General features: G+C 36.6%; 1 protein-coding gene across 3 annotated transcripts in view; it reads left to right on the top strand.

The window, feature by feature from the left end:
- The window catches only part of TENM1 (teneurin transmembrane protein 1), a 557,972-nt gene that overhangs the window by 62,841 nt on the left and 469,405 nt on the right, over positions 1-25,726 (top strand). For all 3 annotated transcript variants that reach the window (XM_059911842.1, XM_059911841.1, XM_059911840.1), the window contains exons 2-3: positions 12,957-13,217; positions 14,844-14,900. In XM_059911842.1, coding sequence (XP_059767825.1) covers positions 12,957-13,217; positions 14,844-14,900 — 318 coding nt within the window. The remainder of the gene's footprint in view (positions 1-12,956; positions 13,218-14,843; positions 14,901-25,726) is intronic.

Below are 25,726 nucleotides of genomic sequence, written 5' to 3'. Positions count from 1 at the left end.
CCAACACGCATTTCCCAATGAATAATATTCCTCTCTATTTTGTTAATGTTAAATAGTTTCAAAACTCAAGGTAGCTGCTGTGAGCTAGGGATCTAAACACAGGAGAGGCCAGCGTTTTATTTGTCCGCCTGTAGACAGAGATGTTGTTTGTGTTGTCTGGAAGCCTGGAATATGCTCTAAGATATCACTGTTATTTTCAGTGACTTAAAGTGCCATGATGGTGATGAAGTGAATCCGTAAGAGTTTGTACAAAGTGAAATAATGCTTCAAAAGGTATAAAAATATATTAAACTCTTATAAGAACAATGAGCTTATATATGCATAGTTTAAGGATCTCTTTTTCATACTGTCAGTGACAAAGGAAATGCTCATTGCCTCCCAGCTGCCATATCCCTCAAAGTATTTTGGCGGCTGGCTGTGAAAATCCAGATGGAAACAGCAGCGAGGTGAATGAAACCTGCGAAGGCGAGAAGCAGGAAGTTCTAGCATGAGCCACACGCGCACTGTACAAAAGAGGAAAACTAGGCTGTGAATTCGAATGTGCTACTTATAACTTCATATGCTGTATAAGGTGATTAGGACTCAGTGATAAAATTGTTCCAAGTTGGCTTTGCCACTTGGTATCTATGTGGCCTTGGACAATTTACATAAACTCTCTTTGAGCCTCAGTTGCTTTATTTGAATGATAGGGATAATAATAACCTTTCTCACAGGGCATACTGTGAGAATTATATAAAATAATGTATGTCTTGGGACCTGGTACATTGAAGATGCTAAATTTACGTCTGGATGTGATCTTGGTGGCCTCGGCCTGCGGCAGCTTGAAGCAGCATCTCAGTTCCCCGACCAGTGACTGAAGCCAGGCTGCTGCAGTGAGAGCGCTGAATCCTAGCCACTAGACCACGAGGGCCAGTGGCTGGTGACAAGGCCCTGGCTCGTCTACTTTGGAGAAAGGAATTTCAACAGAAAGACGGAAAGTAGTGAAACAAGTAAAGTGTTTACTAGGTGGCAAAAAGCACGTGTGGATAGACACACACGGGCAGGCTCAGAGAAAGAGTCACGCCTTTGTGGTAGTTTAAATCACTTATATGGAGGCAATTCTTCCGGGTTTCCTCTGGCCGATCATCTTGCTTTGCCAGGCTCTGTGTCCATATTTGGTCTCAGTCAGGGCCCTCCCCTGTGTGTGCACGCATCTTTTAGCCAGATGGATTCCAAGGGTTTCTGGAAAATAGACCAAACATATTATGGTCTGGCGCCCCCTCCCTTCTCTGACCTCTGAGGAGCCTTTCTGTGCATGTGTAGTCTGGGAGGTCTCCTTGACCTCAAGAAGGAGAAATGTGTGGTCTCTTTATCTTTTATCCAAGCAGGACTCAGCTCCTCCTTGCTCCTGCCATTATCTTTATCTTGGAGTATCAGCCTGGGGCCCATCTATCTCCTGCCTCAGATGTACTTTTTTTTCAATACATAAAAAAAAAAAAAAAAAGCAAAAAAAACCCCCTGCATGTTCCTTGGTAGCTTGAGTTCCATCCGCTTTTGCCCTAGAACTGGAGAATGTGTGCTTTGAAATCAGAATTACTAGTCCAAGTGTTTAAGTCTAAAACCTTGTACTTTGTCAGTTACAAATGAATTTCCTGGTAAATGAGGTAGATTAGTTTCTCAATTTCCACAGCAAATAGAGAATGGCCTTTCTTTCTAAATATAGGTTTGTACAGGTAGGATTGTAATGTAAACACAACTCTCAAAAATAATTCTATTAGTTCAGTTGAACTGTACTTTAGAATGAGGTCAAGACTGGCCCTGATTACTAGAGTATTTGACTACTGTGCTACTGTTTCTGTGTAATAACCTATTCTACCATTGACTATATATACACTATGCTACTAAAGAGCCCTTGTAGAAGTTAGTGGTAAACAAAGGGGACATTACTAACCTCCCATTAGTGAGAGGTAGCTTTTGAAGGTTAGGGCTGCATTTGCACTGAGTTAACCATTTCCTCTCATCTAAGTCTTCTTTGAAACAAATAACATGCATTTGGACAGAATAGTTAGCCAGGATTATGTGAGAAATCTATAGCTGTAGACTAAAACAAAGGCAACTAGCCCGTTAAGGTAGGAATGGCAAATGTGTGTCACTGGTATTGAGTCCACCTGATCTGTCACGGTACTTTATTGCTGAGCTCAGACTGGCCCATGAATCCTTCCTGCCACATTAGGATCATACCTAATTTGTTGATCATGTTTGCATCAGTCTGTAACGATCAAAGCATTCAGGAATTTTAGTGTCCAGAATCGAAGCCCTTCTGATTTCACTATAATGAAGGGAAAATGGCAGACAAGTCAAGAGAAATTCACCTGTCATTCCCTCATTCATGGCTGTTTGTGAACACAGATTGGTTTTTCAGTCTTATCAGTTATGTTACTTTGTTTCACTGCTCCCAGTGTTCAATTGGGACATTTGAATTAGGCAAACAAAACATTCTTGTCTTCTCCATTTTCTAAAAACTTGCTTATTAAGGTATAATTAATATACAATAAACTATACATATTTATAGTGTGCAATTTGGCAAATTTTGACCCATGAAAACATCACCACAATCATCATAGTGAGCATATCGATAACACCCCAAAGTTTCCTCTTGCCACTCTGTAATGCTTTTTCCTCTACCACTCCCAACCTACTCCACTCCCAGGCAACCTGGGATCTGCTTTCTGTAGATTAGTTTGCATTTTCTAGAGTTTTACATAAATGGAAGCATATAGTATGTAGACTTTTTGACCCTTTAAAAAGAATCCAGCATAGCTTGATATTTACCCATATTTTTGTATGTATCAATAGTTCATTCCTTTTTATGGCTCAATAGTAGTCCATTGTATGGCTATATGAGAGTTTACAGTTATTCACCTGTTGATGGCTATTTGAGCTATTTCCAACTTCTGGCTCTTACAAATAAAACTGTTGTTTATGTACAAGTCTTTGTGTGGACAGATGATTTCATTTCTCTTGGGTAAATAGTTAGATCATATGGTAGGTGTATGTTTAACTTGATAACACTTGAAGGTCTAATTAGCCCTAGAGCAAACGTTGCACTCCACCCACCTAACAAAGCTTAATAGCAAGACCCAAAAGGATAAAACCGTTGCCAAGTATGGACCACACACCAAAACAAAGTTCAATAATAGATATAGGAATGCAAAACCCTTTTTGCGTACTCTACTCAGTGCTCATGAATTATGAGGTTTTTCACTCTGGTTGAGAATAGGGACTATTTGCAGTCCTGTTTCAGATTCAAAGTTGCTTCCTTTAATCCTTTCAGATGGTTCTTTCTCCAGTCTCAAGTGGTTTCCTTGCATCCATGTGCTGTTCCGGACTCCGGTGAACATCCAGGGGGACCCTCTGCAGATCTCTGGAATTTTCTTTCTCTGCAGCTCTCTCCTCTTTGGCACTCTGTACTGCCAGCTCTAGCTGTCTTGGCTTTCCCAGACTACCAGGTCCGTCTCCACAACTCAGAGAGACTGCCAGACTCCCCCTACAGTCTCCCTCCCCTGTGCTAAGGCCCGGAAACTCTTTGCAGGCAGTAAGCTGGCGCACTCATAGGGCTCATCCCATTTGTTTCCCACATCTCAGGGATTACCGTCCTTTGTTGCCCAATGTCTGAAAACCATTGTTTCATATATTTTGTCTGGTTTTTGTTGCCGCTGTTTCAGGCATGAGAAGAAATTTGGTCCCTGTCACCCTATCTTGACTGGAAGTGGAATTCTTCTCCAGAATTTAATGTTTTTCTCTAAACAGAATTCAAATTCAGAAGTCCCTGATGAGTATCCTAAAAGTTCTTTCTACAACTTTTGCCCGTTTGGAAAGTTTCTTGTATCTCTGGGGAAAAAAAAAAGACACGTTCTCTGAGTTCATGAAAACAGAGTCTCTCAGAGGAGCCACCTATTTACTCCAGGACACTCTACAAATTTGCCAAGATGGTAATTTCTATCTGGTATATGGGATGGAACCAATGGGTAAGAAGAACAAAAGAAGTTTTGACTCAAGTCAGCTGAAAGATCATCTTCTACCAAGGCTTTGTGGCTGGTTTGATCAAAGGCCTCCCAGTTCTATACCCTAGGGTATATTTTGAAGAATTTTAATAGGAATTAGTTTCCCAATTCTTTAAGCCAAAAAGAATAGTGAGGACAACGTCCTTGGTGAGACTATCTCAGTCAGAAGATGGTACAGAGAACTTGTTCCCCATTAGTTTAATATTGCTATAAATTGGGTTTTTTCCCTAAATCCACAGCCAGTGTGTTGCTGTCTTTCTCCTTCTGCCACATTTGTGGAGCATCAGTCAAAATGCATAGCTAATTTACCAAAATAGCAATTTTTCAATTTGCAGTGGTAGGCATTGTTTTATGTTAAACAAAACCATCTCATATGTGTCAGAATTGGATTCAAGAATTTAACCCTTTCAAGAATGGTTTCATATTAAGTACTGACTTTAAAACTTTGGTATTTTATGCTCACTCCTTGCCTAGAATTATTCTAAGGCTGGACGGGATGGCAATACTACCTTATATTTATATGTTCCTTCGTAGATCATACAACACTTTGCAGAAATTATCTCATTTGATTTTGAGAGATACTAAAAAGTTTAGAAAACTCTAGGATCCGGAGGCCTGATTCAGGAGGTAATACAGATGATATACATATAGAGAAAAAATATAAAATCAGGTTTAAAGTCATGTAGTAAAGAATAGAAATGCTATAAGGAAGGATGAGATTATTGGGAGGAGGGAGAAGAAAGTCAGAGAATACTTTGTGAAGGTACTGACTCAAACTGGATATTAGGAATTAGATTGGTGAAAAATCAGAGGGCCGTATTCCAGGTGGTTGACACAACATGTCCAAAGATACTGAGGCACAAATAAATAGGTCATGTTTGAAAGATGGTAACAGGAATCCCCTAATGGAGCAGAATGTAGTTTATTCAGTAGTTCTTTGTGGCCATTGACTCTGGTGCACAGTTCTATCTTGACATCTTTACTGAATCATCACAAAATAAATGCTTACAGATTAGGGTAGAATGTTATAGAAGTCACATTGTTTGCTTTTAAGAGTATGTGTTTGAAGCACTCTCAAGTGTTTTTAGCGGTCATCTAACTCTTTAGCTCACTGTTCTCACTTCTCTAGATGAAATTGTGCTGCAGATTAATGCAGTTTAACACGTACACATACAAATACATACATTAAACAAACAGCTTCACATACTTTGTGAACATAATGAAAATATGGAAGTATACATGGAAGACCACAGTGGTCAATAAGGATTCAGGCTCCAAAGTGATATGAACAGCCAGAAAATTGGACCAGCACAGGTAAGAAATGAGAAATTTTTAGGGCCATTGAACATCATGCATTTTCAGTGTTCAGTAGCCCTGAAAATCTCTCATTTAGGCCAGGAAATCTCAGTCTCATTTGAAATGTTGAAATAAGTAGAACATGCACAGGTTCTCATTGATCTAAATTTCTGTTGAAGTCCAGGACCTCCCACCATCTTTTCTAGTCCTTGATTCTTTTCCCAGACTCTTGTTATGAAGGCTGTAGAGCAGGCCTCACCTTTTTTTATCGTAGTGGTAACTGCTGTCTGAGTTAGCTTCAGAGCACATTCTCCCATCTTATGTGAGTACAGTCTAAGCTGGACCCTGCACTAAGATGAATATTAGTTCAAGGAAATAAATAGAAGTTGTTTATTCCCACATCAAATTTCCTTCCTTCTTAGATTGCTGAAGGATATTTTCATCTCTTTCTAAATAAGATTGGAGTCCCTTTTGATTTCTTCTAGGTTCCTATCTCATCTCCCTTCCTTTTGACTTTACGCTATTATTCTGTGTCCTTCTCTGGTTTGAGCCATTTTTACAGATTTGCAAATCAGTATACTTTTTTTTAACTGTTTATTTTATATTGGAGTACAGTTGATTAACAGTGTTGTGTTAGTTTCAGGTGTACAACAAAGTGATTCAGTTATACATATACATGTATCTATTCTTTTTCAAATTCTTTTCCCATTTAGATTATTACAGAATATCGAGCAGAGTTCCCTGTGCTATACAGTAGGTCCTTGTTGGTTATCCATTTTAAATGTAGCAGTGTGTACAAATCACTATACTTTTGAGAGCATCTTTTTTTTACATTAACATAGTCTTTTAACTATGTTCTGGGATGGCTCCAGTTAGCCAATATCGGTCACAAAGGATGAATGTTTATACTTTGGGCTTTTAACTCTGCCAGATTTTTTGCCTTACTTTTCACTATACAGACAGATGGGGAAATCTTGAAAATTAAATAAGGCAAAATTGGTAGGTCCTCAGTACCGAGATAATGGGTGCATTTGGAACTGTGAGGGGGGAGATTAGGCTTCAGGAAGCTTAGTTATTTAAGTCATCTGATACCCACAGGCTCCAGACTTGCATGTGGGAGCACTCCATCTCTCACTCCGGTGCCCCAGAAAAGGCTGATGAGCCCTGAGCAGAAAAACAAAGGTCAGGTCTGGGTGGTGTGCCTTTAATACTCTGTTGTCATTTGGACCTTTAAAAAGGCTCTCTGTGCTACTTGCCAAAGGACATGACATGGTCCTGTTAACTCACTCTGCTCAGTGCCTAGTACAGTACTGTGCATTTGATACAGCTTTTTCACAAAGTAACAGAAGAGGAAATTAAATTGGGCTAATTTTCTAAGACTAGGAGAAATCAGAGAAGTCTATTTTGTTTTGTTTTCTTGACTTGAAATTGAGTGGGTGTTCAGCAGAGCTGTGTTTAAGTAAACTTAGATGAACTGATTTGTTTGACAATTTGATATCATTTCCCCTTCAAAGCCCCCAAACTGAGAAATATAAAATGGTACCCAGTTGTGAAAATTATCTGCCTCCTGTCTAATGTTGCTCCTTCCTTCCTTCCCTCCCTCCCTCCGTTCCTTCCTTCCTTCCTTCCTTCCTTCGTATTTCTTGCTTAAGACTGTAATAACTCATTGTATTTTTCCCTAGAGCCAGTAATGAATTATTAGTGGGTCTGCAGTATTTTTAATTGTGTGAATTTTTATTCACTATGCCATAGAGTACTGTTTGTAATAGCCATGTTTATAAACTGATAATTTCATGTTTGATGAGGAACTATTTATTAAGTAGACTTTTTACATGATATATTTTATGTACTCTGTTTATTAATAATCTTGCAATTCACAATGGATACCTAGGCTGTATCAATACTTTAACATAGCAAGACTTGTAATCATGACACAAGATCTTATTTAGCTAATGTGACTGATTATCTTTCACAGTATGAATAGCACCTTGACTCATAAAACCACTAGTTTTTTTCCCATTCCAATTTGAAAATATTAACCATTCCACATTTTGCCATAACAGGCTTAAGTTATAATTACAGAAATTTATAGAGGTCAAGGGAGGTCACCTAGAGATTTGTTTCTAGTTGGACCTGAACATTTTGCAAATGAGGAAACTGAGGCTTCAAGATATTAAGTGACTTACCCAAAAACTGCATGGCTAATTAATAACAGCTGTCTTTGCATATAATCTGTAAGGCTTGTTATGAATTACAGTAATTAAAGCTAATAATTTTATCCCCTCTGCCTCTTTCTTATTTTGGAAATGGACTACACTCTTTGGAAGTTATATTCCAAATCACTCAGGTCACGGCTAAGATTTACCATGCTTTTTGGCCTCCAGTTATTTATTTGGAGTATGATGACTTAAAGCTCCGTTTTAAGAGGAAGTGTGGATGGGTAGAATTTAAAGAAAAATAAAGTCTTGAGCTCATCAGAAACTCAGAAGTTCTAGAAAAATGCTGATATAAGTATTACTTTCCCTTTCAAGTTCTGATAAATGGCTTCTCCAGGCTGAACACCTGAAGATCAATCCCTAGATTCAGAGAGAATATACAGTAGTTCATTTTATTCAGCACTTCATAGAATTTTAAAAAATTATTAAATTATTAGCATTAATAGAGGCCTAAAGTGATCCTTCGTGCCAATCCACTCAACCTAGTCACATGATTTCCAACTACAGAATGTTCCCTTAGCTGCTGAAAGCTGATCAGTGATCAGTTTCATCTTTAGTTTCTCCCCTAAAACTGGTTTTCAAAAAATGGTTTTCAATAATGTTCCTAGGAAAAAAGTGCTCCCTAGAGGATCAGTGAGAAATCATGAGTCACTTAGCCTTGATTGCCTCTTGACTTATAAATAAGCAAAACAGAATTTTGACTACCTTTTTGTTCATATTACATGTGCTTTCTTCTACTAGGAGGAAAAAAGCAGGGCCTCCTTCTGGCTCAGAGACCCTTAGCTCCACCTATGAACACTAACGGATCCTCTAGTCTCCTCACTCTCTTACTATCTGGTGGGGTACAATCCACTAAAAAAACAATTATAGAGGTATAACTGAAGTACAATAAACTACACATACTCAAAGTGTACAATATGATAAACTTTGGTATGTATACACATGTGTAACTATTGCCATAGTCAAGATAGCAGATATTTAGGTCATCCCAACGGTTTCCTTGTGCCCCTTTGTTCTCCATTTCTCCCTTATTGTCTTTGCCAGATAACCATTGATCTACTTTCTGTCATTATAGGTTGGTTTGCATTTTCTAGAACTTTATTTAAATGGAAACATGCATTACATACACATTCTGTTGGTCTTTTTTCACTCACTTATTTTGAGGTCCATGCATCTTGTTATGTATCAATAGTTCATTTTTTTTGACTGAGTAGTATTCCATAGTGTGCATTTACCACAGATGATTTATCGTTTCAGCTATTCATGGACACTTGGGTTGTTTCTAATTTTTAGCTGTTAATGAGTAAACCTTCTGAACAACCTCGTACAGATTTTTTGTGTGGACAGAAATTTTTATTTCTCCATGATAAATGACCAGAAGTGCCTTGCTCTCCTGTTAAATTTAGCTTCGCCTTTTTAGGGAACTGCCAAACTGTTTTCCAAAGTGGTTGTACCATTCTACTTTCTTACCAGCAGTGTATGTAGTTGCTCCACACTTGGTGTGATCAGAATTTTTTAGCTGTTCTGGTAGGTCTGTAGTGGTATCTCATTGTGGTTTTAGTTTGCACTTTCCTAATAACTAATGAGGTTGAGCATCTTTTCATTCATTTATTGGTCATGCCTGTATCTTTTTTTATGAAGTATCTCTTCAAATCTTTTGCCCATTTTAAAAACTGGATTTCAACTCTTTATTAATTTGCTCAGATTTTGTCTCCTACAAGGCTGCAAAATAGGTTTTCCTTACAATAAGAATTAAATACATGTTTGTAAGGCCCACATACATCATTCTCTTGGCAACATCTGTGTCTGTTTACTCCTGAAATGTAGTTTCTCATGTTTCCAGTCTATCCATTTAAATCCTAGATATTCTAAGATTGCACTTACATTTCTCTTGTGACTAGCTTTTTGGTAAGAATAGATCTATAATAAATCCATTGAACTTTATCTTCTCTAGGGAATCTGTAGTATTTTAGGTAACAAGGTTATATGTGCAAGGCTAAAAACATCCACTTATGGTGCTTTGTAAGTGCTTTATAGAAAATGCATCCTGTGGGAATTTTGAACGCCACCAAGACATTTGTGTATTTAAGGAAATAATTTACAATGGTAACATTGATTTCAAGAATGGGAAGCGAGGCTGTTCAATGAATAACACTTACTGTAAATAAGTGAAGCTTTTCCTTTTCTTTCTTTCCTTATTTATTTATTAATTTCTTTCTTTATCATTAAAAAATGAACAACTGATAACTTACTTGCGTTGTTTCTTTTAAAAGTTATATATCGGCAAGGCAGTGTACTTTTATCTGACTGTATCTAAGAGAATGTGGGGTTTAGTCTTTGTATTCAAATCATAGTTCCACTAGAAATCTTATGTAATTTTTTGATCGTGTTACACCACATTTCCTTAGAAGGGAACAAATCCATGTTCAAGTTTCTTTCTGAATAGGAAACAAATCTCTTTAACAAAGAGGGATTGTGCTTACATCCATCAGTGATTATTTTTAAAAACTTCTCTGTTATCTGAAATGACAGATTAGCCATGTATTTATTTTTATTTGCTCATCCTTTTCCAATGAATGTCTTTACTATGACTCAGATGCTCATATTAAAATCTTTGGAAAGTCTCATCTCATATGCCATCGTATGAGTGAAAATAAATGCAAGTCTGTAAATTTATTTCCTAAATATTCCTAAAGTAAATTTAATTCCCTAAAGTAAATTTAATTCCTAAAGTAAATTTAATTCCTAAAGTAAATTTCCTAGTTAGTGCCCTGAATCCATGGCAAATAAATGGGGGGTGGGGCGGGGGGCGGCAGTTCACAGTAATTCAGTTCAAACACTTTTTTGCTTGTGTCTCCGAATAGAATTTGAGCTGTTGTTGAAAAATCTTTGGTAATGCCACAATAAGGTTGCTCTCTCACTTCTCCCCTTTTCCTGGCTCCCACTGATTTCAGAGAAATCTCTAGGGAAGCAGTTTTCAAAGTCCCTGGACGAATAACGTAGGCCTTACCTGGGAACTTGTTAGAAATGCAGATCCTCGGCCCCTACTGCAGACCAGCTGAATCAGACACTGAAACTGGGGGTGTGGGGAGGGCAGGCCCAGCAGTCTGTGTTTTGACACGCCTTCCAGGTGATTCTGAAGCATGCCAAAGTTTGGGAACCACTGGTCTAGGGGAATGAAGGAAGTTGTGAATGCAGGCCTATATAAAATTCCTTTCCTACAGCTCCAAGCTGACAGGTTCATGATGAGGTTGCTGTAGCAACAACTGCACAGTAGGATTGGAGAATGAAACTTTGTGAAATTAAGAGGCATGAATATTAACCAATCCCATATTCTAGATCACTAAGGTTTATATTGGGCAAAATGGATTTTTACTTTTAGCCTTATGTCAAGAAGCAGTTTCATAAGGTTTTATGTTTGACAAGTGGAAACCATGCCATTTTTTTAAGCATCACTCCTATAGAATTTAGACAATTTTGGTAGAAAAATAGAATTACTCTTAAAGACATTCATCACAGGACTTCCCTGGTGGCACAGTGGTTAAGAATCTGCCTGCCAATGCAGGGGACACGGGTTCTATCCCTGATTCGGGAAGATCCCACATGCCCCAGAGCAACTAAGCCCGTGCACCACAACTACTGAGCCTGCGCTCTAGAGCCCACGAGCCACAACTACTGAGCCCACGTGCCACAACTGCTGCAGCCTGCACACCTAGAGCCCGTGCTCCGCAACAAGGGAAGCCACTGCAATGAGAAGCCCATGCACCACAACGAAGAGTAGCCCCCGCTCGCTGCAACTAGAGAAAGCCCGCGCGCAGCAACGAAGACCCAACGCAGCCAAAAATAAATAATTAAAAATAAATAAATTTATTTAAAAAAAAGACATTCATCACAGAAATCATAAGCAACATCCTCAACAGTGACATATAACCCTGAAAGAATTTATAATTGACTTTTCATAATAAAATATAGTAGCTTTATTTACCTGTAATACCTGTTTCACAGAACACAGTGCTGGGTACCTAATGGCTGTTGAATAAGCATTAAGATTTGATTCGTTAAACCCTTGTTTGGCAATTGCATGTCACAAAAATTGCAATTTTAAAAAATATATTTGTATTCTGTACTCTTCTTTCTAGTATATGGTCAGTCTAAATTCTAGCACTTTCTGTATTCAAAGAATTAAATTCATTTTAGGGTTTGCATTTTATTGATATGTGCTAAGGATTAGATCCACTCAGTTAAGCTTCTTCCTGGCCAAATGACATACCCTGTCTCTGATGTCAGTCTGAGAAAATCCTATATAGTGTACAACATCCCCGGATTACCTTATCTAAGTATTACATGGACATTTCAGATGATATGTCTTGGCATGTGGTCATTTTTCATTAACTTATTAAGGTCTGTTAAAGCATCTTTTCCCCTTTTTGACACCTTGCCATAATTGAATGCAAAATTGACTGTAAGACTGAATGAATGTCTGATATTCATGCAGTAAGTTGATGGGGCTTCCTTGGTGTCTAGCAGACACCACGCACAGATGAGTGTTTTAGGAAAAGGGGCTCTGTTGCTATCTAACGTTGGCTATGGACAAGTGACATCTACCCTGTGGACTTCATTTTCCTCAACTGTAAACAAAAGGGATTCATTACAGCATCTCTAAGATCTTAAACATTTTATGATTCTAAGGCTTAGGGGGAATTGGGGGGAGAATCCAAGCCTTGAAGCACTGCTGAGGTGCAATATACGATTGAAAGTTTTTTTATGTATTTCTTGAAAGAATGAATGAAACAGAATAATTAGCATAAAGTCAGCCTCATACTTCTTTGGAGACAATGGAAAATAGTGATATTAAGTACTCATAATTTTAGAGTTTAGACTAATGTATTTTAGGAAAAATACTTTCAAAAAGTATACTTAAACTTAATGTTTCTTCCTCAGAGTTTTCACATTGAATTATTTATTCTTAACCCTAAGGTGTATTAAATACTTAGAAAAGCCAATAATTTTAATATTTTAAGCATAGGTGTGCTCTGCAGATCATATATATTCTTCCTAGAAGAGAAATATCTTTTAAAGGACAGCTCTCTGCACTTTATACTCCCCTGCACTCACTTATTTCATTACATTTGTGCAACCTAAAATTATAGGTCTAAAGCTATTTTGGGCATGCTTTTTCCAGAACCTTGTAAGAATCAACAGGAGCATAATTTTAAGCTACAGAAATGCAAAATAAGCACAGAATCCTAGCTACCATAAATATAAAGGCCAGAATTCTAACTTGGCAAAAACACATAAATACTAGCAATGGAGGAGAGGGACATAAGGACAAAAAAGTAGAATTTTACCAGGTATTTCTGTATGTTTATAAACCTTTTCTCTGAACTTTGTTTCCTCTCAGAGATGGAATTTTGTGAAACTCCTCACACTCTGTGCTCTGGCTACCAGACAGACATGCACAGTGTTTCTCGGCATGGCTACCAGCTAGAGATGGGGTCCGACGTGGACACGGAGACAGAAGGTGCTGCCTCACCTGACCATGCGCTGAGAATGTGGATAAGAGGGATGAAATCAGAGCATAGTTCCTGTTTGTCCAGCCGGGCCAACTCCGCATTGTCCTTGACTGACACTGACCATGAAAGGAAGTCTGATGGAGAGAATGGTAATAGAACTATCTATATTGCTTACATAAAACCCAGAGAGGATGCAGGTTTTAGCCTTTGATTTGTTTTCCTTCCCTATGTCTGCCTACCCTTCATTTCGTCTGCAGAATGGAGATGCAGGTTAGCAGGGTCCCATGGTCAAGGCATGTACCTAAGTATCTGGCAAATAGACACATTCATTTACAATAATAGATGAAGTACTTTTTATTTCTGGTGATTCCCCCAAGGGAAATAAATCTCATAGAGTCAGCAATATTGTGCATGTCTTATTCATTACTCACCTTTTATTTTCATCTTTATTTTCCAGTGCAATACTAGTGATATTTATTTTAGAAGTACTCATGTCATGTATTTTGGCTTTGTATCAATATATGAACAATGAGACGAACAGCTGTATAGCAAGCTTATTCTGTATGTGCTCTCTATTTTGATTCAGATTAACCTGTCAAGTGTACAGACAAAGGCAAATTAACCAGATTGGACTGAAATGACTAAAAAAAAACAGAAGGTGAACATCAGCCATTTGCCAGACAATACGTAGTAACAGCAGTATCATTAAATTGTAGTTATATATTATTTTCTTACAACTTTTAGAAATGGAAAAGTTTTGTCATTTTGATTTGTTGGGAAGAGATTAATTTATTTTGTTGTCTGCTTTTCTGTCCCTACCGAAGAACAAAGTCCCTTCATAAAAGTCACATTAATGCTTATTAAACACATTAATCTAATCTCCTCCTCATTCTGTTTGTCTAAATTTCATAGGTCCCATCACCATGACCACAAAGCCTGGTCTGTTAGCAGTGGCTAATGAGTATTTTCTCAGGTGCCAGAGAGGTAGCCAACAGCCCTGTACCTGCAGCGTTTTCTATTCTATCCTCCTCTGCCTCCTTCAGCCTGTAGGAGACATTGGCCACAAGGATATAATCAGGAATGACATTTGTAATATCACTAAATATCCTATCACCAAATATCCTTGAGGATCTTGATATTTTAGGTTTATTTTCATGTATGTATGTATGTATTGTTGACTTAGGCCAAGAGCGTAGAGGAGGTGAAGTGTGGAAGTGAGAAGGGAACATATTTGATCTATGTCATGCATATTCATGTAAGTGAAGCAGCATTAGGATGGAAGTTGGGAGACCTTGGACTAGCCCCTACAGTTTTGGGGCTTCAACTGTCAAACAGGAAAAATAACGACCAAATTTATGTGAAATGGGGTGATAGAGGATCTCCTGTATTTCAAAGACTTATTGTTCTTCCTCATCTCACTCCTGACATAAGGAAGTTATAGCCAGTTCACTGGGTTGAAACATTAAAATAAAAGAAAGGAATTTCCCCGTAGGGCTCCACCATTCTTCTACTCCTGCAAGACCCTAGGTATGGGGTTTCTTCTGGGGTGATGAAACTTCTGGAATTAGGTAGTGGTAGTAGTTGCACAACTCTGTGAAAATACTAAAAGCCACTGAATCGTACACTTTAAGAGTGTGAACATTATGGTATGTGAATCGTATTTCACTGAATTTGTTATTTAAAAAATACTACTGGATGAAGGGTAAGGATTGAAGATTGAAGAATCCCAGATGACTTAGACAAGGATTAATTAGTAAAAATGTTTACTATTACAGGTTTTAAATTCTCTCCTGTTTGTTGCGACATGGAGGCTCAAGCTGGGTCTACTCAAGGCAAGTGTTTCCAAATATTCGACGACAAATTATTTTACCTCACCCCATCCCTGACACCTACCCTACAACATTCACCCCTGCCCGTCTGATAAACAACACACAGGCCTGGTTAATTAACCTGTCAAAGATTAGTTTACTGGTAGCTTGTTGGTTTGCTTTCCTCTGGAAGACTTCATGTGTGTGCATGTTGATAGTAATGAGGAGGTGGAGGGGGAGCTGGGGAGAAAGACGAGATTTAAGGTAGAATAGGGAAACGTTGATTTAGCATGAGGGCAGAGATTTAAATCAGGTTGGGTTGGTTTTGGCCTCATGACTTTCTGTTCTATCAATACATTATCTATGATTTTTTGCATGACTCTAGCCATTAATATAGTATAGTTCAGATACTGTCATAACTTTACACCTAGCAAATGGTCTTGGTCTTTTCCTTCCGGTGCTCTGGCTTGGCTTAAGAATCACACTATACCCATGTCATCAATTATAAATAACACCTTCAAATGAAGGAAATGTCGTTCATTCTTTTCTGTAGACCTGTTTTTATACCGTGTCATTCCTCAGTGAGGGGACATTGGTGTCCGTTTACTTTTGCCTTCATTGTGCTCATTGGGCTTTGCCCCTTTGCAGAGGGATACTGAAAGCAATATTTATTAATGATTTTAATGAAAATCAAACACTTTGTGGCAGAGGGAATCCTCACATCTGACCACAGGGCAATGACTCAAAATATGTAAGGAACTTGGGGAAATGGATCAGAGGGAAAATATATTAGAATCAGCTTCATCAAAGTGCACATTATCCTCCCCTTCTTCCACCGTGAGCACTGCTTACTGTGATGAGCCACTATACGCACTGTGTTCACGTGCCACGTCCCTTGGATGTGTTAGGAACCTTCAGGAATGTTTGGGGCTGTTCAGTTTCGTTTCGCCTTCAGTCTATAATCAGCCATCTACCTTGACCATGTAACACTATTTACTGAGACAGAGTTGGAAGACTCAGGAGTAAAGGCTGTGTATCCTTTCTTTTCTTTATAGGTTTATTTTCCTTATGATTTATTTTAGGAACTGGATGCGCTACCACAAAATTGGGCAGGGCGCCGATATAAAACTATGATCCACTCTGCTAAAAACTAGTCCTTAACTGTAAGCCTCTTTTGGCCCAATGTGCACCTCCAAGGAGGATTTCAATAGAGCATAGTGATAAAAAGTTTGTATTGTGAAGCCAGGCAGCTTAGATTTAAATCCCAGCTGTGTGATCTTGAGAAAGTTGCCTAAAGTTTCTGTGCCTGAACTTCATCATTTGTAAAACAAGGAGAATATTGCTATTTACCTCTAAGATTTTGTGATGATTGAATAAATTAATGTATATAAAGGTTTAGAATAGTACTTGTAACATATAAGTACAATAAGAATGTTCACTATTCTTACTGATCAGCACTTCACAATTTCCAAACACACTTTTAATATCTTTATTTCATTTCATCCTCATGACCCATCTGTGGAATGATTCTATTGTTATCAGCATTTTACATAGGAGGAAGAGTTAAACAGCAATTCAGAAACAAGTTAGCTGAATACAATTGATTGTTTTCCAAATAGCCACTTTTTTCCTCCCTTGGATCATGAATGAATATAAGATATGAACTTGAACAACTTTTCTCTACTCAGAGTTCTGTAAGTTTTACTCTGCTCCTACTAGTAATTTTCAGTAAGGAGTATACAATTTGGAATCTTACGACCTAAAGTAAGATTTCACCAATTTAGATTCCATAAATTTTCAATCAGTGATAACCAGGCCTGGCCTGCCTTCAACATTTCCATAGATTCTCACAGAGGAGGTTTGAGTTGAGAGTGTAAATGGTTTTTCTAAAAACGTGTTAATTTGAAAAAACAAGTTATTTTTAATGAATTAACATTTGTGTGCAGATGTGGCTATTTATTTCCCATTGATCTCATACATTCATGAAAGCAGGCCTAGCAAGGAATCTATTTCAGTAATTTGAGTTTCTATATACTTGTTTGAAAGGAGTAAATAGCTTAAAATTTGGGGGATTTATATACTTCACTACCTCAGACTCCATGCCACTCCATCCCTGTGTTTCAGTTAGTGTCAATGACATTTTATTTTGTTTCTGTCTTCCTATACATTCTGATTTTTAGATTATTGATGAGGCAATGGAAACAATATCATGGATCGGTTTAGGATGATTTAAGCTTCACTCCTGTAAATTTGGGAGAGAAGTGAAGATAGGGGAAATTGTTAATTTGGGTGTGCTGTTCAGCTGAGAAAGATTCTGAGATGTGATTTCAAAGGCACTTTCAATTCTATCCATCCTAGGCTATAATGTCTTGGATTTTCTACTTACATTTCCAAAATCATGTCTATAAGGACTTATTTCTTTCATTTAATTAATCGATCAAGCCTTTGAAAATGTTTATTTTTTCTCATTTTCATAAACTCTATTTGGTTACCCTTAATTGAAGTTTCTGATATGCTTTAACCCATGAAAAATTAAAATAAATAACCTTCCATTTCAGTACCGAAACAAACTGAGAGGTCTGCAGTACAAGGAAGGGAGAGCAGCAGGTAACAGAAGAGAATGTGGATTTCTCGTCTTTCACAGGGCAATCAGAACACTAATGCACTTTATTTCCATTCCCTCAAATTTGTCCTAAGTAAACCCTTTGTTGTCTATTGACGCTTAATCGGCTGTTAGGAAAAATGCAGATTTACTCAAGTTAGCTTCAGCCTGAGGCCCATGAGCAGGACACTTCTATATCAGTCATAATGCTTTATTCATTCTACTCCTTTTCTACTCCCATTCCACATTACTACCAACCTTACTATTCATTATAGTCTAATACTTGAGTTGTGTATTTTCTATCTTCACGATGGTTTTTAATAAGTACTAGATAGGAAGCTACTTGAAGACAAAGCCTGGTTTATTCATATTTTTGCTTCAGTACTTAGCCACTGGATCTGGAGCCCAGTAGGCACTAAATAAATGAAAAATATGCTTTGCTCTGAGGGGAACAATTAAAACTGAGAGCTAATATATTTTGTAGATCTTCTCTAATAGAAATGCTACAGTGGGTCAAACCTCTGGTCATCTAACACACAACTCTGCCTCTGACAGGTGATCCAGTGGGCTTTTCTTAGAAGGATTTGGCAGTCCTACTTGAGCATTAACCTCAGTGATTAGGGTGTTCCTCAATAATTACATTTGACTCTACATTAGGTTGGAGGAAAAAACTATATCAGCAGCTAAATCTGAATAATCAGTTTCCAAGAATGTGTTTTTCACATGTGGCCTAAATGAAACACTTGGATTAGAAAATGTGAAAACGAAATTGCTTATCAAGAAGCTAAATAGAGGGAAATAGGTAGAGAAAAGACATTTATAACCTTTAACTAATAAAGTATAAGTTGCAAAGAAATTATTTATGGCTATGCTCTTGTTGATAATGCTATTTCTGTGTAAGCAATATTTACTGAGCACTTACTCTTTGCCAGGCTCTGTATTGGAGACTGGGGATATATAAAAGATGACCAGTACACGATCTCCACCCTCAAGGAATTTACAGTCTAGTGGGCAAGATTGATGCCCTATTAATTAAGATTGTTTATTATTATTTATTATTGTTATTGCAGGTAACAGCTTGAGCTAGCTTAAAGAGAGAAAAACAAATTCATAAAAAGGGCATGTGAATGCTTCATGGGACCAGGACAAAAGAAGGAACTAGATTAGAAGAATTGCCGGGGCTTTGCCTCTTGCTTCTGAATCCATTTCCTTCAGTCCTGTCTCTGCAGATTTACTTTCTCTAAATCTCCATCCACAAGGCAGGCATAAAACCTCATACAGTTCTCCAGTTTATATTTCTTCTGTTCAGGAAAGAAGTTGAGATTAACTGGATGTTTTTCAATGCCGTTTCTAAATTCCAATGAGACAGATTAATTTTCCCAGCTTGAGTCAGATGTCTACCACTGGTCCCATCAGCTACAACCAGGGAGTAAGGTCAGCAATACAAATGTTGCTTTCTGGGAACCCACCCACTGGATTCTTGGAGCAGTTTGCAATGCAGGCGGTCAGAGTCAAGTGGGCATGTATACCCAGCGAGGTCTACCAGAGAAGATAAAGAGCTAACTTTAATACGATTTAGTTAGTACCCTGATAAAAAAATATGTGCAGCTTGCTATGAGAACACAAGGGATGTGAAATCATTTATTAAAGTAAAAATTGTTGTATTAATGCAATCTAAATAACAGTGTTCTCCAGACGGTGAGTGATTAAGAACATGGACTGTGGTATAAGATAGACCTAGGTTTGTGCCCTGGTTCTGCCACTTTACTGTGTGTCCTTGGACAGGTAACTAAAGCTCTCCAAGCCTCAGTTTCCTTGTCTGTCAAATGGAGACATTACCTATTTTAGTTTTTGTATGTGAGGATTAAATGAGAAAATGGACATATAGCACTTTACAGTGTTTTATATTAAATTAAATGCTCAATAAATCTTAGTCGTGGTTATCTTTCACACAACAAGAATTTATTATGCATGTATTGTGAGGTAGGTGCTACAGGGTGAAGTCTCTTTTATCAAGGATTAGCCAGACATGCAGTGTGGCTTCTGAAACATCTGGTGTCCCAGGAAACTCTAGCGTAGCAGAGTTCAGCCTACCTTCTCATTTCAGACTGGGTAAAATTCCTTGCACTTGTCTTACCTTAAATAATACATCATTTTAATAGCCAACAGTCTTGTTCTGCTAAGTAGAGAAGACTATGAGAGGGAATTCAATGAAGCACTTCAGACCTGGCTGAGGGTTAACTTTGTACTATTGTATGTCCTATTGTCATTGTAGTAGCCCCTTAAGGTAGAGCTGGGATTTCAACTACTCAGAAGCCCTGTTGATTTCCATGATTGTTGGGCGGCTGAGCTCCCTGTGCACTGCTCAGGAACTTTACAGGTAACGGATTATCTGGTCCAATCCCATAATAGCCAAAAAATCCATTCGTACTACTCCCTATTGCTTCTGCACTGCATACCACAGAAACCTGGTAATATACCATGTGCTACCACTTCCATAGCCATGATAACAGTTCCTCGGGAACCATCTGAATGTCGAAGGAAGTGTGTGAAACAATGCAATGACTTGGTAATAGCTTTGGCAGGAGCCCTGCCATATAACTGACATCCTAATGGCTCTGTTGGACCCATTAGGCATGTATAAGACAGTGCAGATGACGTTGTAATGGCTCCTTTGGAGATGTTACACGATCAGAGGAAGAGTGTAAGTCATTGGGATTACTTTATGTGTGGGTGAGACACTTCTGCGATGACCATGATACTCTTACAGTTGAAAACAATTTTGATGATATTGAAATTTCAAGCCATTTTATAAAGTTAGATATAACAAGCTTATATTTTCCTTTTTAGGAGGGAATTTTAACTACTATTTTTTTAGTATGAAAGTAACATCAGCTGATGGTTTAAAAATTAAAACAGTAAAAACATGGGTTTTTGTTTTTTTTTTTTTATAATTAATTAATTAATTTATTTTTACTTTTGGCTGTGTTGGGTCTTCGTTTCTGTGCGAGGGCTTTCTCTAGTTGCGGCAAGCGGGGGCCACTCTTCATCGCGGTGCGCGGGCCTCTCACTATCGCGGCCTCTCTTGTTGCGGAGCACAGGCTCCAGACACGCAGGCTCAGTGATTGTGGCTCAAGGGTGTAGTTGCTCCGCGGCATGTGGGATCCTCCCAGACCAGGGCTCGAACCCGTGTCCCCTGCATTGGCAGGCAGATTCTCAACCACTGCGCCACCAGGGAAGCCCTAAAAACATGTTTAAAGTGAAAATCCTCTCCCTCTTTATGCTTCTATATAAAGTATAAAAGTCATAGGATTACAAAGATTCCATCGTGCATATGCAAGAAAATAAAAATTATTAACCGGCATATAAATCTTTTAGGTAATTTTATAACTAGGACTTCCAATTGTATCACCAGGGCAAGAAATTATCAAGACACCATTGAGAGGTAGCCAGTGTTAACAGTGTATTATGTATCATTCCCCAAATGTTCTGTACATGTACAAATGGGATAACATAGTAAAAAAAGAACAATAACTTTTTTCTAGTTAATATTATACCTATATAATATATAATATTAAATATATAAATATATAATATTAAATTATATCTATATATTTATAGATATATAGATATATATAATATTATAATATTATATAATATTATTATCTAGTTAATATTATATTTTCCCATGTTTGCAGTATAGATCTGCCTTATTCTTTTTTTTTTTTTTTTTTTGCCACACTGAGTGGCTTGCGGGATCTTAATTCCCCGACCAGGAATCGAACCCAGGCCCCGACAGTGAAAGCGTCGAGTCCTAACTGCTGGACCACCAGGGAATTTCCCTGCCTTATTCTTTTTAATAGCTGTATAGTATTCTGTTTCTGTATGTATCATTTTTTACTTAGTCCCCTGTTTATGGAAATCTAGGTTTCCAGGGCTTTGATATTAAAAACAATGCTGTACTTAACATCTTTGTACACATCTTTTTGCTTACCTGTTGGATAATTTCTTAGAAGTAGAAATGATGGGCCAAGGATATGTACATTTGACATTTTTTATAGATATTACCAAATTTCCCCTTTAAACAACCAGTTTATCTTCCTACTAATGCTATATACTACTAATGCATCTGTTTTCCTGTATCCTTTTCAACACTGGCAAGGAATGAAAAAGATTTCTAATACCCAATCTGCTAGATGAAATATGGTATCTTTTTGTGTTATTATTTTGCAATTTACTTATGAGTGAGCTTGGGCATCTTTTTGTATGTTAATGGACCATATACATTTCTTTTTCCTAAATTCTCTGTTGACATCGTTTACCAATTTTTTCTATTTGAATTTTCTATTTCTTTTTTAATTAATTTTTTAAGTTGAAGTATAGTTGATTTACAAGGTTGTACTAATTTCTGCTGTACAGCAAAGTGACTCAGTTATACGCATACATACATTCTTTTTTAATATTCTTTTCCATTGTGGTTTATCCCAGGATATTGAATATAGTTCTCTGTGCTATACAATAGGACCTTGTTTATCCATTCTATATGTAATACAAATTTTCATATTTCTTATTAATTTTCAAGAACATTTTATATATAAGAGGTAAAAAAAAAACCTTGAACGCATTATGCATTGTTCCTAGTTTGTCATTTGCCTTTTGAAATAGGTTCATATGATGCATTTGTGTTTGTAGATATAGAGCTTTATATTTTTAAGTGGTCCAATTCAACCATCTATACTTTATAGCTTATGGAAGTATATGAAGATTAGCTATAGATAGATAGATAGATAGATAGTAGGTAAAGATACAGATATAATTGTTAGCAATATTATAATGTCCCCAATTCTAAAAGTAAACTGCTTGAAAATTTATTTTAATTTTAGGTTAGAATATAAATATCTACATACAGATCATAAATCTAAATGGATGTTATGCATGCATGTAGTATGCATCATGGTTATATTTACCTGAAAACAGACTTCAATGTGGAAGTAGTTTCAGTATAAATACAGCATAAATAATGTAATTTTTAAATTAGAATTATTTAGGTTAGTCTTCATGATTGATCTTGATATATTGTTTAATCACTTATTTATTAGTACATTAAATAGTGTACTAATGAGTAGTGTACTAAGAAGCCAAAATGAGTTAATGTGGGGAATTCCCTGGCAGTCCAGTGGTTAGGACTCAGTGCTTTCACTGCTGAGGGCCCGGTTTCAGTCACTGGTCGGAGAACTAAGATCCTGCAAGCCACGAGGTGAGGCCAAAAAAAACTCAACCAACCAACCAACCGAACAAACAAACAAAACCCAAAATGAGTTAATGTGCTTACAGTACATCATGTTACTTTATAAGGATCCATGCAACTTGATATTTTAGTTGAATTAAAACATAGGCATGTTCATAGTATTTTAAAATATATTAGTTAAAATGAAAATATGTATCATAAAAATCTAGAACTAATGAATAAATCCAAGGGCCAATTCTGGGATGGGGGGGCAATAAAATAGATAAGACAATCAAGAAAATGGGAGAAGATAAGAAATAAGCATGTCAAAATAACTATAAATAAAGAGGCAACTGATTCATAAGAGACTACTTTGTGTACCTCTTTTAAGATATGCTTGAAAACATGGGTGGAATAGATGATTTTATAGAACAAATATGAATGACCAAAATGCTCTGAGAAGATAGATAAATATAAACTTTCTAATTTATATTATAGAAATAAAATTTCCAAAGAACCACCCAAACCAAAAAAAGTAGCAGATCTAGACAGTTTCATAGACAAAATCTGCCAAAACTTTAAGGAACACATACATCATTTCAATGCTACTTAAATGTTTTCAGAGCATAACAAAAGTGGAAGCTTCCAAATCTTTTTTTAATTTTTTGAAAGGAAGAAAAGCAATGAGATCTAAAGCAGAAAAAGAAATCACAAAGTAAATCTACAAACCAATTGTAGTTGTGAATACTGATGCAAAATTTTTAAGTAAAATACTGGCAAACAAGGTCCAGCAATATAGTAAAAGAATAATACACTACAACTAAGTGCAGTTCATACTAGGGAATGCAAGGATAGTTCAATATTAGGAATTCTGTTACTCTAATTTATCATATGAATAGATAAATATAGGCAAACCATATGAAAAGTTGCATAGATGACAAAAAGGCATTTCATAAAACCCAATGTTATATTAAACAAACATAATATTTACTCTCTGCTTGATACTGTTAAGTATTTTAGATATTAATGAGTTTAATTCTCACAACCACTCTATGACTTAGGTACTAATAACATCCCCATTTACAAATGTGGAAACTGAGGCACAGTGAGGATAAGTAAAAAGTCATTTAGCTAGTACGTGGCAAGCCAGGATTTAAACCCAGTCCGATTCCAAACCCTTGCATTTATCCACTATACTATACTACTGCTCATTAATTTTTGACAGAGACTCTTAATTTTAAAAAATATATAATATATATAATTTCTTATGTAAAATCACAAAATCCAGTTTTACTCTAAGTGAGGAAACACAACAAAGATTTCTGTTAGAGTCAAGAACAGAACAAGGATGTCCATTTTCACCAATTACTTTAAACTTATAATGAAGGTAGCAACTGTAGCCATGAGAAGAGAGACTGAACTGAGAGAAATAAAATTAGAAACAATGAGGTCAATTATTATTTGTAAGCTGTACAGTTGTATATCTAAAAAATCTAAGAAAACTGAACAATAAATTAACACAAATGATAAAAATTCAGTAAATTAATTTGGTATAACATTAGGACACCAAATTAATAGTTTTCATCCATACAAATCACAACCAATTAGAAAATGTGGTTGAATAAATTATTACTTTTACAAAAGCAACAATGATAACCAAAATGCCTAGGAATAAACTAGCAAAAAGACCAAGACACACACTCATACACACATACATTTACACACACAAACACAGACACACACACAACAATGCTATTGAGGAATATAGAAGAAAACATAAATAAATGGAAAGCCTTACCCTGTTCTTGGATGATAAGTATCACTATCATAAAATTCTCCCTAAATTAATCTGTAATTCTAACATAGCTCTAATAACAATATCAATTGGTCACGTAAAAACTCTGATTTACTGGCGCTAATGTTCAAATGGGAAAAAAAAAGCCAACATGCAAGAATACCTTGAAAATATTTGGAAAAAATCATAATGTTGTGATAATAAGTTTGCCAGATGTTTAAATATATTTAAGTTCATTTTAATTAAACTAACATTCTAATACATGAATAAAGTGTTAGAATGGAAAAGGAAGCCTGCAAATGGACCCAATACAAACAGGAATATAATATATGATAATGATAGCATTTCAGATCAATAGGGAAAACATGGATTGTTTAAAAAAGGTGTTGAGACAATTGGGTAGCTGTCGAGAAAACAATAAAATTGATTCTCTACCTCACTCCCTACACCAAAATATATTCTGGTGAATCAAATTTTAAATGTGAAAATAAATAGTAGAAGGAAATATGGGAGAATTTTGTCCTAACCTTAGAGTAGGAAAACTTTTATAGATATAGCAACAAAAAAAAAGAAAAAGAAAAAGAAAAAAGAAGCCATAAACAAAAATGTTGCCATGCTATCTTTATTAGCATCCAAAGACAAAGGGTTAATTTCTCTTATGTAAAAAGTACTCATAGTCAATAAGAAAAAAGTCTCAACAATAAAATGAAAAATAAAGTGACTCTAGGCCATAGAAAAGGAAATAAGAATGGTTCATGAGCATATGAAATATGTTAACCTTACTGCTAAGAGAAATGCATAATAGAACTATGTTATTTATCACTGATCACATTGCAAATAAAAAATTTGATAATATACTTTGTTGGTAAATGTGTATAAAATGTTGGTTATAGGAGTATAAATAGATACAATCTCTATGAAAGAAAATTTGGCAATATCTAGCAAAAAATATACCTCCTTTTACTTAGCAATTTCACTTCCCGGAATTTATCCTACAGCTAGTCAATGGGTATGCAGTGAAACGTGTGAGGATGTTCATAGTAGCATCGTTTGAAATATCAAAAAATCAGGGATATCAATCAAAATGTAAATCAATAGGAGGCTACTTGTATAATTTATGGTAGAGTCATGCAATGGAATACTCTGTAGCCTTACAAAGAGTGAATATACATGGTGGAAGGAGAAGTGGAATGCCTTAGCGGGAATTGCACAGGGGGATTTCAACT

Source organism: Balaenoptera ricei, chromosome X (genome assembly GCF_028023285.1).
Source record: "Balaenoptera ricei isolate mBalRic1 chromosome X, mBalRic1.hap2, whole genome shotgun sequence".
In the NCBI taxonomy this organism is placed as follows: domain Eukaryota; kingdom Metazoa; phylum Chordata; class Mammalia; order Artiodactyla; family Balaenopteridae; genus Balaenoptera; species Balaenoptera ricei.
This window is presented reverse-complemented; position numbering and strand designations above follow the sequence as displayed.